The sequence below is a fragment of the Oncorhynchus kisutch genome, linkage group LG7 (genome assembly GCF_002021735.2).
Source record: "Oncorhynchus kisutch isolate 150728-3 linkage group LG7, Okis_V2, whole genome shotgun sequence".
NCBI classification, from domain to species: Eukaryota; Metazoa; Chordata; class Actinopteri; order Salmoniformes; family Salmonidae; genus Oncorhynchus; species Oncorhynchus kisutch.
The window spans coordinates 16,827,128-16,845,168 of NC_034180.2; the positions used below are offsets into that span (position 1 = coordinate 16,827,128).

The window sequence follows — 18,041 nt, forward strand, 5'->3', positions numbered from 1 at the left end:
TTTTCTTTTCATTGGCTAGTCTGAGATATGGCATTTTCTTTGCAACTCTGCCTAGAAGGACAGCCTCTCAGAGTCGCCTCTTCACTGCCGATACCGATTAAATCGGCCGATATAAATATATATATATATATTTGTAATAATGACAATTACAACAATACTGAATGAACACTTATTTTAACTTAATATCATACATAAATAAAATCCATTTAGTCTCAAACAAATAATGAAACATGCTCAATTTGGTTTAAATAATGCAAAAACACAGTGTTGGAGAAGAAAGTAAAAGTGCAATATGTGCCATGTAAAAAAGCAAAAGTTTAAGTTCCTTGCTCAGAACATATGCAAGCTGGTGGTTCAATATTCCCAGGTCTTCAATATTCCCACTTAAGAAGTTTTAGGTTTAAGTTATTATGACGCATCGACTATTTCTCTCTATTCCATTTGTATTTCATATAACTTTGACTATTGGATGTTCTAACAGGCACTTTAGTATTGCCAGCCTAATCTCAGGAGTTGATAGGCTTGAAGTCATAAACGGTGCTCTGCTTCAAGCATTGCTAACATTGCTGACAAACGCAGTAAAGTTTGAATGAATGCTTACGAGCCTGCTGCTGCCTACCACCGCTCAGGCAGATTGCGCTATCAAGTCATAGACTTAATTATAATATAATAAACCCAGAAGTACAAGCTTTTGGTAATTAATTTGGTCAAATCCGAAAACTATCATTTGGAAAACAAAATGATTATTCTTTCAGTGAAATACGGAACTGTTCCGTATTTTATCAAACGGGTGGCAACCCTAAGTCGAAATATTGCTGTTACATTGCACAACCTTCAATGTTATGTCATAATTATGTACAATTCTGGCAAATTAGTTCTCAACGAGCCAGGCAGCCCAAACTGTTGCATATACCCTGACTCCGCGTGCAATGAACGCAAGAGATGTGATACAATTTCCCTAGTTAATATTGCCTGCTAACATGAATTTCTTTTAACTAAATATGCAGGTATAAACAAATATACTTCTGTGTATTGATTTTAAGAAAGGCATTGATGTTTATGGTTAGGTACATTCATGCAACGATTGTGCTTTTGTACATTGCATTCACATTGGCCATTCACACCATGTCGGTCAACCTCTGATTTGCAGCGATCGGATCGCAATTGGATACAACGAAATTGGGGAGAAAATGTGGGGTTGGTACAACAGAAGACAAAAAAATACAATGGTTTAAATGAGAGGAATAACTGGTGTGCACAGTTCCTAAGCAATTTCAATGCACTTTTATAACTCAAAGAAAAGTCTTCAACCGGGGTACCTTTTTTAGCTCTCCTAGCTGTGCCATTGAGGAACGACAGCAAGCACACTTGTAGTTGTTTCGTCTGGAACACAACCCTGCTCCCCAGCATCACACAATTACTGTAGTTGTTTACATAATCCAAAAACGGTCCATTAAAAATCACAATATGGGTCATGTGATTTGAAAGCTTGATCTATTGCCTACACACATGACTAGCTAAGTTATATAAGTACGATCTCAAAGTATTAGCCTTTCACAAGGCTATTGGTGGTCATTTTGGTGTGCATAGAAAGGAGTCATGAGTGCATCCAGGCGTGTATGCCGCAGTGAATTTCCCTCACAAACAAACATTGGCTCATTCTGTTCAGAACAACCCAGGGTATGGTGACATGTCATCTTGTAACTGTACATCAAATATAGTGGTACTAAACGTTGACACTGTATATATGACATGAAATGTATGATTTGGAGATGTGAAGTGGACATTTGGACTCACGTGTGTTTGCTTGTTCGACATCAAAGCTGTGTTGATTATAATCCTCAATGTCTTTTCTTGCAAAATACATCGAGCCATCTTACAGTTATAGCATTTCCATCACTCAGACAACAAAAACATTTGCAAAAGTTGCCCAATTAGCGGGAGGGAGGGGGGCAACTTCTTGTCAGATGCGGTGCTCAAGTTCAGAACGGCTGTCATTGAGAACCCATACAGCAGAGCCAGAGCTCTGACGCCATGTATAGCATGTTGCTGTACAGCCACTACCTTCCAATTTATGAGCTTATTACTGCCCAAATCTGACATGTTTAACCCGTATAAACCCGTATACGTTCCGAGTGTAAAGGGCTACCACAAGACAGAGTTGCTGTGGAGACCGAGAGAGAGGAGCAACAAAGCAGAAGCAGAGGAAGAACAACAAAAGAGGTAGAGATAAAGCCTGAGAGGGATGGGTGAGGAAAACAGAGGAGAGAAGAAAAAAGGAAGGAGGGAGAGAGAGGTAAAAGAGAACAAAATAAAAGGAGGAAGGACAGAAAGAAAAATAACTAACAAAAAAGAGAGAAGGAAAGAAAGAAAGGGTCAAAGAGAGAAAGGAAAGGGGGAATAACAACTGCAGGTTCTGCTGAAGGTGCGATGGTAGGCACTGCGTTGCCACGTTGTCATGGAGACAGTAACCAGGCGAGCGGTTGCTGTGTTAATGGTGTGTGTGAGCAAGAGCTCGGCGGCACGCGGCCGTAAATCTGGAGCAAATAAAAAGGAGGCAGCAGGTGCACGCCGTAAATGTGTGTGTGTGTATTTACACGTGTGCGTGTGTGTTAGAGAATGCTTGTGTGCACAAACACACATGCTTGTGTGGTGTTAATGGTGTGATTCTGTGATCCATTGTTCTGTGATTATGACAGAAAGGACATGGCAAGGGACTGAAAGGACAGAGAGAACACACACACAACAACACATTGCTGCACACACACTGCAACACATACGAACTTGCTTTAGTTTTATTCCGAAGTGTGTGAAGAACAAGCATGTTCTCTCTCTTCCTCCCTCCTTCCCTCAGAGCAAGTGTTATTATTTATCACTTTGGAGAGATAATCTGGACTAAACACAGCCCTGGGCACACAGAAACTCTACGCACACACACACAAACACACTTTAGTTTTTTTAAACTCCCCACTTTCACACTAAATATGACTATTTTCCTTTTCTCTTGCTCATTCCCCCTTTCTCCCCCACTTTCCAAGCCAGGCCTCCTCCCTTCTCCTCTATTCATTCCCTTTGCTCTCTGTCATGCTGTTTTAAAGGTAGCCTAACTGAACACAGGGGAGAGAGGGAGGGGGAGAATGAGACCGGAGAGGAGAGGGGGAGAATGAGACCGGAGAGGAGAGGGGGAGAATGAGACCGGAGAGGAGAGGGGGAGAATGAGACCGGAGAGGAGAGGGGGAGAATGAGACCGGAGAGGAGAGGGGGAGAATGAGACCGGAGAGGAGAGGGGGAGAATGAGACCAGAGAGGAGAGGGGGAGAAGGAGACCGGAGAGGAGAGGGGGAGAAGGAGACCGGAGAGGAGAGGGGGAAGGAGACCGGAGAGGGGAGGGTGAAGGAGACTGGGCTGTCTGATCAGCTTTCTCCATTCACATCGTTAATACTGACATGTTAAAATCGCCACTTTTGATGACCTATCAGCTCCTAGATATATTATCCTGATGGCTGCAAATATTGAGGTGGCTTATTCTAAGGCTTACCCTATAATAATGCACCACCGTAGATTTCGCACATCATTGCGCATATGTTACACAGTAGCCTACAATTACAAAATAGAACTCAATTGAATGGACATTAAATTGATCTCAATATGATTGAAATATATAGGCCTAACCTATACTCTATTCGTCTTTTAATGCAGTCACCTCGGTTTTCGTTTGAAGCATATTTTTATCCTTTGCATGTTTGTAACAATTGCAAAGACATTGGCAACTTTGTATTTGTAGTCAACTTTGTTCTGAATTTATCGGCGGACACAGAGAGATTACGTTTAGCCAAGATCTTCTGTGTAATAAAGTGACGTGGAAGAGCAAAAAAATATTTCACGACGCACTTAGCTGTTCGACTAGTGGTTTGAGGCAGTCCGTAAACAACAAGCATTTTCAAGTGCAACATTAGTAACGATGGTTTGGGGAAACATCTCGGAGATTTAAGTATGCTCCTACGAAGGTTCTTACTATGAACTTAGCCTTGATATGCATTAGGGAAACCGGGCCCTGGTCAAAAGTAGTGCATTATGTAGGGCAGGGGGTACTATTTGAGAAGGTCCAGTCACATACTGTAAATGTCCTAGGTGTCAAAGGTCCGGATGGACATTGTCATTTATCGGCATAGTAACAAATTCCCACCTGGCAACCCATGCAACACCAAACTGTTCACACCCCTATTTTTGGCAGAGATACATTTTAGCAGTTTTAAAGCAAAATTCAAAAGGCACTCGCACATCTGAACAATCTAATTTGCAGGTGCATGGCAACAATTAAACAAGATGAAGGAAAAAGGAAACCGCACACTGCTCTTGATAGTATCACTGATATTTAATAAGCTACCGTATCGGCCTCACCGCCTTCGTCAGAGCTCTTGTGAATTTTTAAAAAAAGTGCACCCCTATGTAGAACTAGCGTCAGTTTTAAAGCCAATTTCCTGCAATTCTACATGTTTTGCCATGTCTTATGAGACCAGAAAAATCTGTAAAAAAAATAAATTCACAGCTAAATAAATACTAAGTATTTGACTGGACTGAGAACACCTGTGTGAACAACTAAACCCACCATTTGGGATACAGTGGCCATGTATACCAACATTGATTTACAGTAAAAGAGCCTGATGGGATTCCCAACCCCTTTCCAAAACCATTTCCCATCCCAAAACCCTTTCTATCCCCTTCTTCCCATTTACAATTACATTCCCAACCCATTACCAATTCCTTCACATTTCCATACCCAATCTCCTCCACACTGTCTCTCAACACATGGCCCCCCAAGGCATGCGTCCTCAGCCCTTTGCTGTACTCCCTGTTCACCCACGACTGCGTGGCTAAGCATGACACAAGCTCCATCATCAAGTTCTGATGACACCACGGTTGTCGACCTGATCACTAAACAACGACGAGTCAGCCTACAGGGAAGAGGTACAGTGCCTTCAGAAAGCATTCATACCCCTTGACTTATTTCACATTTTGATGTGTTACAGCCTGAATTCAAAATGAAAAATTGTTTTTGATGCGGCCACCACTATGCCTGAAAATATGGAGAGTGGTACTCAGTAATGTGTTGCATTGGATTTTTCCTAAACAATTTTTTTTTTTACCGTATTACTTTAGTGCCTTGTTGCAAACGTGATGAATTTATTTATTTATATTATTTAAATTGCCAAGAAACTGAAGATCAGCCGTTTCCAGCTACAATAGTAGTGGACAAAAATGGACAAACATTTTTGCTTTTCTTTCAAAAACAAGGATATTTCTAAGTGACCCCAAACTTTTGAAAGGTAGTATGTGTGGGGTAAAGATATGAGATAGTCCATGCAACTTATTATGTGACTTGTTAAGCACATTTTGGGGATTGCCATAACAAAAGGGGTTGAATAATTATTGAGGAGTTTTAAAATAATCTCATTCCACTTTCACATGATAGCATATTTTTGGGCTGTGTAGGTTGTTGACAAAATATATAAATGTAATACTTTTTAAATTCAGGCTTTAACAACAAAATGTGGAAAAAGTCAAGGGGTGAATACTTTCTGAAGGCACTGTAAACTCTCATTGTGGTGCCAGGACAACAACCTCTCCCTCAACCTCAGCAAAACAAAGGAGTTGATTGTTGACTTCAGGAAGCAGGGGAGAGGACACGCCCCGATCCACATTGACGGGACTGCAGTGGAGAGAGTCCTCGATGTACGCATCTCTAAGAACTTGATATGGACCAACAACACCACCACCACTCTTATCAACAGAGCGCAACAGCACCTCTGCTTCCTAAAGCAGCTGAAGAAATTCAGCATGCCTCCTCTCCAAATACTACCACTGCACCATCTAGAGCGTCCTGCCTGGCTGCATCGCTGCCTGGTATGGGACCTGCTCCGCCCACGACCGCAAGGCCCTCCAGCGAGTTGTGACAACAGCCCAGTACACCCCTTTGGCCGTGCTCCCACCCATTCAGGACATATACTCAAAACTGTGCCTGAGGAAGTCCCGCAGCATCATCAAGGACCCTACATACCCCAGCCACAGACTGTTCCCTCCCTTACTGTCGGGCAGAAAGTATCAGACCAACAGGCTCAGACCAACAAGCCATCAGACTGCTGAAAACTGACCACCTGCACTGACTCTCCGCACCTTAGCATACATGCACTCACTCAGGAACACACATATAGTACATTCACACACACATGTAAATATTGTACTATAAATTGCCTTCCTGTATTTACGCTAAATGTTTTATTATATTCTACCCGCGCCATTTACTTTTTATTATTTTACTTTATTATTTCTTACTGCATTATTGAGAGGGAACCTACAAGCATTTCGTTGGACGTTGTATACCATGTGTATTCTGTATATATGACTAATGAAACGTGAAACTTAAACCCATTGCTAACTCCTTCCCAACCCTTTCCCCATCTCCATCCACTTTCCCAAACAATTTCCAACCCTTTCCCATCCCATCCCCAGTACCTGAAGGCCTCCAGGACAGTCCTCTCAGGCAGACGAGGAGCCACTCTACTGAAGGCTGTTCTAAAGTCCTCCAGCTTCAGGAAACCACGACCTGCAGAGATGAGAAAACACAGGTGTAAACACACAAACACACACAGTACGTATGCACAGGCATGCATGTGCACACATACGCATGGGCGCACACACACAAAAAAGTGGTAGTGCGAGGGAGAGACAGAGAAAGAGAGCTGAGTTGTCTGTCTAAGATAGAGCTACAGTGCCTTCAGAAAGTATTCATACACCTGAACTTATTACACATTTTGTTGTGTTACAGCCTAAATTCAAAATGGATTAAATAGATTTCTTTTAATGACAAAGTGAAAAATTGTTTTTAGAGTTTTTGGCAAATGTATTGAAAATGAAATACAGAAATTGCTCATTTGCATAGGTATTCACACCCCTGAGTCAATACTTTGTAGAATAACCTTTGGCAGCAACTACAACTGTTAAGTCTTTCTGGGTAAGTATTTAAGCGCTTTCCACAATTGGATTGTGCAACTTTTGCCCATTATTCTTTTCAAAATTCTTCAAGGTCTGTCAAATTGGTTGTTGATCATTGCTAGACAACCAAACACATTTTGTATTTAGGACAAAAAGTGAATTGCTTGCCACATTTTTTGCAGTATTACTTTAGTGCCTTGTTGCAAACAGGATGCATGTTTTTGGAGTATTTTAACAAAAGTTCTGAACCTTTCTATAGTTTCTCCAGATTACAAAGTAAAGACACATTTTTGCTAATTGTATTATTGATGGATTGACTATGACTGTCCAAATCACCCAGCAGTGCTATTGTCACACCAGCCTTTGCTTTGGCAACCCCTCTCGTTCGGCGTCGCCGGCCTTCTAGCTGTTGCCGAACCTGCTGCTGGCAAACACCCTTCACTCATCAAATATATATATATATATATATATATATATATATATATATATATATATATATATATATATATATATATATAACAACAAAAAGTAAAATACAATTATATATATATATATATATATAAATATATATATATAATATATATATATAATTTTATTTTACTTTTTTTATTCAAAGGAACCCTTCTCTCCTACTATTTCCTGAGTACTTTATTATTTTTGCACTTTGGGTTCCGTCCTGCATTTAATTAATTAATACATTTTTAATTATGAGTGCTTTAATAAATGTAGTAGTTCTAAACCTGCGACTGCCTCCTGCCTACTCCTCTCAACACTATTTGCAGAGCTCCAGGTAAATGTTGTAATTATTCAGCCATTCCTGAACCTGCGACCAAAAACAAGCAACATATGGACAGTACCAAAACAAATGATCTAATGATTCTGTCTCTTCGCAGCAAAATCTGCAGAGCTGGGATGGTTGTATATTTGGTCTTTATTGCAGGGCTGACAGAAAAGTTCCTTACCTTCTCCCCCTTCCACTTGCCTCTTCCATTTTTGCGGTTTTTATTATTATTTTATTTAACTAGGCAAGTCAGTTAGAACAAATTCTTAATTACAATGACGGCCTACCGGGAACAGTGGTTTAATTGCCTTGTTCAGGGGCAGAACGACAGATTTTTTACCTTGTCAGCTCGGGGATTCGATCCAGAAACCTTTCAGTTACTGGCCCAATGCTTTAACCATTAGGCTACCTGCCACCCCATTTTTGTGGTAATGCTACAATTAGTTGATTGTACTTTTGGATAGAGCAGACATTTTCATATATTTTTTGTTAGCTACATGTGTGACATAACTTTACCAGTCCTATTTATGATATAATTTACTGACAGCTTCATTAAATAGTACCCGTAAAACAGCAGTCTCAACGTCAACAGTGAAGAGGTGACTCCGGGATGCTGGCATTCTAGGCAGAGTTCCAGTGTCTGTGTTCTTGCCTATCTTTTCTTTTTATTGGCCAGCCTGAGATATGGCTTTTTTTTGCAACTCTGGCTAGAAGGCCAGCATCTCGGAGTCGCCTCTTCACTGTTGACGTTGAGACTGTTGTTTTGCAGGTACTATTTAATGTAGCTGCCAGTTGAGGACTTGTAAGGCGTCTGTTTCTCAAACTACACACTCTAATGTACTTGTCCTTTTGCTCAGTTGTGCACTGGGGCCTCCCACTCCTCTTTCTATTCTTGTTAGAGACAGTTTGCGCTGTTCTGTCAATTTCTCGCATGGAATAGCCTTCATTTATCAGAACAAGAATAGACTGACGTGTTTCAGAAGAAACGTATTTGTTTCTGGCAATTTTGAGCCTGTAATCGAACCCACAATTGCTGATGCTCCAGATTTTTTTTTTCACCTTTATTTAACCAGGTAGGCCAGTTGAAAACAAGTTCTCATTTACAACTGCGATCTGGCCAAGATAAAGCAAAGCAGTGAGACAACAACAAAGTTACACAAACAAAATGTACAGGCAATAACACAAAAGAATGATAGAAAAATCTATATACAGGGTGTACAACTATAGAAGAGTAGGGAGGTAGGCAATAAATAGGCCCACGAGGTGAAAGTAATTACAATTTAGCATTAATACTGAAGTGATAGATGTGCAGATGATGATGTGCAAGTAGAGATACTGGGGTGCAAATGAGCAATAGGAAAAGTAATAATATGGGGATGAGGTAGTCGGGTGTGCTATTTACAGATTGGCTGTGTTATTTACAGATTGGCTGTGTACAGGTACAGTGATCAGTAAGCTGCTCTGACAGCTGATGCTTAAAGTTAGTGAGGGAGATATAAGTCTCCAGCTTCAGTGATTTTTGCAATTAGTTCCAGTCATTGGCAGGAGAGAACTGGAAAGAAAAGGCCGCCAAAGTAAGTGTTGACTTTGGGGATGACCAGTGCAATATACCTGCTGGAGCCCGTGATACGGGTGGGTGTTGCTATGGTGGCCAGTGAGCTGAGATAAGGCGGGGCTTTACCGAGCAAAGACTTATAGGTGACCTGGAGCCAGTGGGTGTGGCGACGGATATGTAGTGAGGGCCAGCCAATGAGAGCATACAGGTCGCAGTGGTGTGTAGTATATGGTGCTTTGGTGATAACGGATGGCACTGTGATACTCTACTCAGCAAACTGGATGTAGTCTGTTGGGGGTGATTTTGTAAACGTCATCGCCAAAGTCAAGGATCAGTAGGATTGTCAGTTTTACGAGAGTATGTTTGGCAGCATGAGTGAAGGAGGCTTTGTTTTCGAAATAGGAAGCCAATTCTAGATTTAATTTTGGATTGGAGATGCTTAATGTGAGTCTGGAAGGAGAGTTTACAGTCTAATCAGACACCTAGGTATTTCTAGTTGTCCACATATTCTAGGTAAGAACAGTCCACAGTAGTGATGCTAGTCGAGCCGGAGGGTACGTGTAGCAATCTGTTGAAGAGCACGCACTTAGTTTTACTAGCATTTAAAAGCAGTTGAGGCCACGTTTGGAGGTTTGTTAGCACAGTGTCCAAAGAAGGGCCAGATGTATACAGAATGGTGTCGTCTGCGTAGAGGTGGATCAGAGAATCACCAGCAGCAAGAGTGACATCATTGATATATACAGAGAAAAGAGTCGGCCCGAGAATTGAACCCTGTGGCACCCCCATAGAGACTGCCAGAGGTCCAGACAACAGGCCCTCTGATTTGACACATTGACATCTGAGAAGTAGTTGGTGAACCAGGCGAGGCAGTCATTTGAGAAGCCAAGGCTATTGAGTCTGCCGATAAGAATGCGGTGATTGACAGAGTTGAAAGCCTTGGCCAGGTCGATGAAGACGTCTGCAAAGTACTGTCTTATCGATGGCGGTTATGATATCGTTTAGGACCTTGAGCATGGCTGAGGTGCACCCATGACCAGCTCGGAAACCAGATTGCATAGTGTAGACAAAGGGGAGACACTCTAGACTCAAACTGTTATAGACCTATATCCATCCTGCCCTGCCTTTCTAAAATCTTCGAACGCCAAGTTAATAAAGAGATCAGTGGAATTCGAAATGGTCGGTGATCTGTTTATTAACTTGGCGTTCGAAGATTTTAGAAAGGCAGGGCAGGATGGATATAGGTCTATAACAGTTTGAGTCTAGAGTGTCTCCCCCTTTGAAGAGGGGGATGACCGCAGCAGCTTTCCTATCTTTGGGGATCTCAGACGATACGAAAGAAAGGTTGAATAGGCTAGTAATACGGGTTGCAACAATTTCGGAGGATAATTTTAGAAAGATAGGATCCAGATTGTCTAGCCCAGCTGATTTGTTGGGATCCAGATTTTGCAGTTCTTTCAGAACATCAGCTGGATTTGGGTGAAGGAGAAGCAGGGTTTGGGCAAGCTGCTGCAGGGGGTTCTGAGATGTTGGCTGATGTAGGGGTAGCCAGGTGGAACGTATGGCAGCCTTAGAAAAATGCTTATTGAAATGACCAATTATCGTAGTTTTATCGGTGGTGACTGTGTTTCCTATCCTCAGTGCAGTGGGCAGCTGGGAGAAGGTGCTCTTATTCTCCATGGACTTTACAGTGTCCCAAAACTTTTTGGAATTAGTGCTACAGGATGCAAATTTCTCTTTGAAAAAGCTAACAGCTAACAGACTGTGTATATTGGTTCCTGATCTCCCTGAAAAGTTGCATATCGCGGGGGCTATTCGATGCATAATGCAGAACGCCACAGGATGTATTTGAGCTGGTCAAGGGCAGTCCAGTCTGGGGTGAACCAAGGGCTATATCTGTTCTTAGTTCTGCATTCTTTGTATGGGACATGCTTATTTAGAGGAAAGCACTTTTGAACAGCAACCATGTATCTTCTACTGACGGGATGAGCCTGGATCCTTCCAGGCTACCCAGGCCAGGACGATTAGAAAGGCCTGCTCGCTGAAGTGTTTTAGGGAGCGTTTGACAGTGATGAGGGGTGGTCATTTAACCGCGGACCCATAACGCATGCAGGCAATGAGGCAGTGATTGCTGAGATCCTGGTTGAAGACAGCAGAGGTGTATTTAGAGGGCAGGTTGGTCAGGATGATATCAGGTTGTACCTGGTAGGTTCCTTGATCATTTGTGTAAGATTGAGGACATCTAGCTTAGATTGTAGGATGGCAGTTTAGGTCACCTAACAGTGCGAACTCTGAAGATAGATGGGGGGCGATCAATTCACATATGGTGTCCAGGGCACAGCTGGGGGCTGAGGGGGGTCTATAACAAGCGGCAACAGTGAGACTTGTTTCTGGATGGGTGGATTTTTAAAAGTAAAAGCTAGAATTGGTGGGCACACACCTGGATAGTATGACAGAACTCTGCAGGCTAACTCCTCCCCCTTTGGCAGTTCTATCTTGTCGTAAAATGTTATAGTTAGGGATGGACATTTCAGGATTTTCGATGGCCTTCCTAAGCCAGGATTCAGACACGGCTAAGACATCCGGGTTGGCGGAGTGTGCTAAAAGCAGTGAATGAGACAAGCTTAGGGAGGAGGCTTCTAAAGTTAACATGCTTTTGGTTTCGGTTACGGCTACAGAAGTCAACAAATGAGAGCGCCTGGGGAATGGGAGTGATGCTGAGGGCTTCAGGGCCTGGGTTAACCCCTACATCACCAGAGGAACAGAGGAGTGGGATAAGAGTACGGCTAAAGGCTAAAAGAACTAGTCGTCTAGTGCGTTCGGAAAAGAGAGTAAAAGGACCAGGTTTCTGGGCGCAGAAGAATAGATTCAAAGCATCATGTACAGACAAGGGTATGGTAGGATGTGAGTACAGTGGAGGTAAGCCTAGGCATTGAGTGACGGACGAGAGAGGTTTTGTCTCTAGAGGCACTATTTAAGCCAGGTGCGGTCACCGCATGTGTGGGGGGGTGGAACATAAGGTCTAGCTAAGGCATATTGAGCAGGGCTGGAGGCTCTATAGTGAAATAAGACAAAAATGACTAACCAAAACAGCAATAGACAAGGCATATTGACATTAGGGAGAGGCATGTGCAGCCGAGTGATCATAGGGTCCAGTGAGTAGCCTTTTAAAATGATAAACTTGGATTAGCTAACACAATGTGCCATTGGAACACAGGAGTGATGGTTGCTGATAATGGATCTCTGTACGCCTATGTAGATATTCCATTAAAGAAATCTGCCGTTTCCAGCTACAATAGTAATTTATAACATTAACAATGTCTACACTGTATTTCGGATCAATTTGATGTTATTTTAAATGGACCAAAAAAATGGATTTTCTGTCAAAAACAAGGACATTTCTAAGTGACGCCAAACCTTTGAAGCAGAAAGTCCGGGTAGCCATTTGATTAACAGCTTTGGGTTGGAAGCTGTTCAGGAGCCTTTTGGTCGAAGACTTGGCGGTCCAGTACTGCTTGCCGTGTGGTAGCAGAGAGAACAGATTGTGACTTGGGTGGCTGGAATCTTTGACTATTTTTAGGGCTTTCTTCTGACAATGCCTGGTATAGAGGTCCTGGATGACAGGGAGCTCATACGCACTACCCTCTGTAGCGCCTTGCGGTCGGATGCCGAGCAGTTGCCATACCAAGCGATGATGCAGCCAGTCAAGATACTATCAATGGTGCAGCTGTATAATTTTGAGGATCTGAGGGCCAATCTTTTCAGCCTCCTGAGGGGAAAGAGGCATTGTTGTGCCCTCTTCATGACTGTGTTGGTGTGTTAGAAACAAGGGATGCAGATTTTTGGCCGATACCGATATCGAATATTTTCCTTGCCAATTAATCAGATACCGATATTTAAAAATGTTAAGCATTCTAGTACAGTTACAACGACCTTTTAAGCATTCTAGTACAGTTAAATAGTTGAAACACACACTAATCAAACAGTTTTTTTGTTGGCAATTACATTTGTCCTCATTACCAGTTATACATCATCAAAACCTAGTTAGGATTTAACTTTCTCCCCTCCTCGGGAAATAATAGCAGCACAAAACTTGCATATGGCCTTTGTTATCTTCCTTTGAAACTTCCAAGATAGATCAACTCGCAGACATTGTGTGCTAGGTTAGGAATGATGTGTTGCACGTGAGGCGCTGTATTTTTCGTGGCGTCATTATGTCATCTACCTATGTTATATAGGTATGCACGTCAGCTCTGACATCGGTTTTGCATATCGGCGTTAAACTAGACAATGCCGGATGTTGGCATGTTAGCTAATATCGTCCGATTCAGATATGCTTACCAATATATCGTGCATAGGACACTGAGGAACTTGAAACTCTTGACCATCTCCACTACAGCCCCATTCGATGTGAATGGGGGTGTGCTCGGCCCTCTGTTTCCTATAATCCACGACCAGCTCCTTTGAGGGAGAGGTTGTTGTCGTCTCTGACCTCAGCCTTATAGGCTGTCTCATCGTCGTCGGTGCTCAGGCCTACCACCGTCACGTCGTCTGAAAACTTAATGATGTTGGAGTCGTGTGTGGCCACAGTCGTGGGTGAACACGGAATACAGGAGGCGGCTAAGCACTCCTGAGGGGCCCCCGTGTTGAGTGTTAGCGTGGCGGATTTATTTTTTCCTACCCCCACCACCTAAGGGTGGCCTGTCAGAAAGTCCAGTATCCAATTTAAGAGGGAGGTGTTTAATCCCAGGGTCCTTAGTTTAGTGTTGAGCTGTAGTCAATGAACAGCATTCTCACGTAGGTGTTCCTTTTGTCCAGGTGGGAAAAGGCTGTGTGGAGTGCAATAAGAGATAGTGTCATCTGTGGATATGTTGGGGCAGCATGCGAATTGAAGTGGGTCTGGGGTGTCTGGGATGATGACGTTGATGTGAGCCATGACCATCCTTTCAAAGCATTTTATGGCTAAAGATATGAGTGCTACGGGACAATAATAATTTAGACAGGTTGCCTTGGCGTTTTGATAGTCTGCTTGAAACATGTAGATATTACAGACGGGGTCAGGCAGAGGTTGAAAATGTCAGTGAAGACACCTGACAGTTGGTCCACGCATGCTCGGAGTATGCATCCTGGTAATATGTCTGGCTCTGCGGCCTTGTGAATGTTAAGCTCACTCACACCGGCTACAGAGAGTGTGATCACACAATCGTCCGGAACATCTGATGCTCTCATGCATGGTTCAGTGTTTGCCTCAATGAGAGTATAGAAGGCATTTAGCTCATCTGGTAGGTTTGCGTCAATGGGCAGCTCGCAGCTGGGTTTCCCTTTGTAACCCGTGATAGTTTGCAAACACAGCCACATTCAACGAGCGTCAGATGTGGTGTAGTAGGATTTGATTTTAGGCCTGTATTGACACTTTGTCTGTTTTATGGTTCGTCGGAGGGTGTAGCAGGATTTCTTATAAGCGTCCAGATTTGTGTCCCGTTTCTTAAAAGCAGCAGCTCTACCCTTTAGATCAGTGTGGATGTTGCCTGTAATCCATGGCTTTTGGTTAGTATGTGCGGTCACAGCGGGAATGACGTCGTCAATGCACTTATTAATGAAGCCCGGTGACTGATGTGGTAAACTACTCAATGCCATCGGATGAATCCCGGAACATATTCCAATCTGTGCTAGCGAAACAGTCCTGAAGATTAGTGTCCTCTTCATCTGACTACTTCCATATTGAGCGCATCACTGGTACTTCCTGTTTGAGTTTTTGATTGTAAACAGGAATTAAGAGGATGGAGTTATGGTTAGATTTGCCAAATGGAGGGTGAGGGAGAGCTTTGTATGCATCTCTGTGGTTAGGTTAGTATTGTGGAGTAACAACGTTGTTGATCCATCCTCAGTTTCCTCCTATTACAGCCATTAAACTCTGTAACCGTTTTAAAAAGTCACCATTGGCCTCATGGTGAAATCTCTGAGCGGTTTCCTTCTTCTCCGGCAAGTTAGGAAGGACGCCTGTACCTTTGTAGTGACTGGGTGTATTGATACACCATGCAAAGTGTAATGAATAACTTCACCATGCTCAAAGGGAATAGGTGCCCTTTTTTGCAAGGCAAGGGTTTGAATACTTTCCGAAGACATATAAAGTTATAATACTAAGGCACATACATACATGATGAGTGGGTGTATTTATACAGTATATAAACTCAGCGGGGGGGGGGGGGGGGGGGTCAAAATAAAAAATGGTCCGTATCTGGTGTGTCCATTATGTAACCAGTTCTTGCTGTGAGATGTTACCCCACTCTTCCACCAAGGCACCTGCAAGTTCCCGGACATTTCTGGAGGGGAATGGCCCTAGCCCTCACCCTCCGATCAATGGGATTGAGACCCGGGCTCTTCGCTGTCTTACAGGAAATCAGCCATCCTGCTCATTCTGTGTGTGGTGGCATTGTCATGCTGGAGGGTCATGTCAGGATGAGCCTGCAGGAAGGGTACCACATGAGGGAGGAGGATGTCTTCCCTGTAACGCACAGCGTTGAGATTGCCTGCAATGACAACAAGCTCAGTCCGATGATGCTGTGACATACCGCCCCAGACCATGTCGGACCCTCCACCTCCAAAATCAATCCCGCTCCAGTGTACAGGCCTCGGTGTAACGCTCATTCCTTCGACGATAAACGCAAATCTGACCATCACCCCTGGTGAGACAAAACCGCGACTCTACAGTGAAGTGCACTTTTTGCCAGTCCTGTCTGGTCCAGCGATGGTGAGTTTGTGCCCATAGGCAATGTTGTTGCCAGTGATATCTGGTGAGGACCTGCCTTACAACAGGCTTACAAGCCCTCAGTCCAGCCTCTCTCAGCCTATTGCAGACAGTCTGAGCACTGATGGAGGGATTGTGCGTTCCTGATGTAACTCGGGCAGTTGTTGTTGCCATCCTGTACCTGTCCCGCAGGTGTGATGTTTGGATGTACCGATCCTGTGCAGGTGTTGTTACACGTGGTCTGCCACTGCGAGGATGATCAGCTGTCCATCTCGTCTCCCTGTAGCGCTGTCTTTGGCGTTTTACAGTAAAGACATTGCAATTTATTGCGCAGGCCACATCCGCAGTCCTCATGCCTCCTTGCAGCATGCCTAAGGCACGTTCACGCAGATGAGCAGGGACCCTGGGAATCTTTCTTTTGGTCTTTTTCAGAGTCTGTAGACACTCTTAGTGTCCTAAGTTTTCATAACTGTGACCTTAATTGCCTACCTTCTGTTCCACAGGTGAATGTTCATTAATTGTTTATGGTTCATTGAACAAGCATGGGAAACAGTGTTTAAACCCTTTACAATGAAGATCTGTGAAGTTATTCTGATTTTTACAAATATTCTTTGAAAGACAGGGTCCTGAAAAGGGACGTTTGTGCTGAGTTTGTGTGTGAACACACTATTATTCCAGACCCCAATTATTATCAAGCTGTTGTCAAAAGAGCCAATTAATTATTAATGCAGTCGAGCAGTATGCCATGAATCACACACACACACACACAGACATGCAAACACACACAACACACACAGGCATGCAGTGCACACACACACACGTGTACAGTGCGCACGCACACACATGCACGCACACACACACACAGTGTCTAGCATCACACCATAAAAAAATGCTTTGAGGATGCAGTTTCAGGCAGCCATTAAAGAAACCAGCCGTTGTCACACACAAAGGTCCTCGTCTGTAATGGCGGGTGAGAGGGTTAATGAAGACAGTCCCTGGGCCATTTACTTCAGAGTTAATCATCACGGTCACCTGACACACAGACACTCCCCTGCGGATATAAAACTCTGCCAAAAAATGTTACATTTATGAATTATACTCATGCTTTCCAACAGAACAAAGAGTGGGAATGATCTTCTACAGAGCGCACACACACACCAGAGGATTAATTTCAGTGTTCTGTTTTTCAGTTTAGATACAAAAGGGAACTATTTGCAGAGGAAGTGTGTGTGTGTACAGTGCATTCGGAAAGTATACAGAACCCTTGACTTTCCACATTTTGCTACATTACATCCTTATTGTAAAATTGAATAAGGCTGCCACTCAAGGACATTCAGAGACTTGTCCCAAAGTCCCTGCATCAGATCAAATTTTATTTGTCACATAAACACCTGTACTGACCTCGCCTTCTGGATGATAGCGGGGTGAACAGACAGTGGCTCGGGTGGTTGTTGTCCTTGATGATCTTTATGGCCTTCCTGTAACATCGGGTGGTGTAGGTGTCCTGGAGGGCAGGTAGTTTGCCCCCGGTGATGCGTTGTGCAGACCTCACTACCCTCTGGAGAGCCTTACGGTTGTGGGCGGAGCAGCGGTTGCTGCATTGTCTTGGATGTGTGCTTAGGTTTGTTGGAAGGTGAGCATTCGCCCTAGTCTGAGGCACTGAACACTCTGGAGCAGGTTTTCATCAAGGATCTCTCTGAACTTTGCTCCGTTCATCTTCGCCTCGATTCTGACTAGTCTCCCAGTCCATGCCACTGAAAAACATCCCCAGAGCATGATGCTGCCACCGCCATGCCGTAGATGGATGGTGCCAGGTTTCCTTAAGACTGGCTGGTGCCAGGTTTCCTCCAGACGTGACGCTTGGCATTCAGGCAAAAGCGTTCCATTTTGGTTTCATCAGACCAGAGAATCTGATTTGTCATGGTCTGAGAATCTTTAGGGGCTTTTTTGGCAAACTCAAAGCGGGCT

General features: G+C 43.5%; 1 protein-coding gene across 3 annotated transcripts in view; it reads right to left on the minus strand.

Annotated features, from left to right (window-relative positions):
* The window catches only part of efcab11 (EF-hand calcium binding domain 11), a 74,670-nt gene that overhangs the window by 34,597 nt on the left and 22,032 nt on the right, over window positions 1-18,041 (minus strand). For all 3 annotated transcript variants that reach the window (XM_020487542.2, XM_020487543.2, XM_020487541.2), the window contains one exon: window positions 6,513-6,603. In XM_020487542.2, coding sequence (XP_020343131.1) covers window positions 6,513-6,603 — 91 coding nt within the window. The remainder of the gene's footprint in view (window positions 1-6,512; window positions 6,604-18,041) is intronic.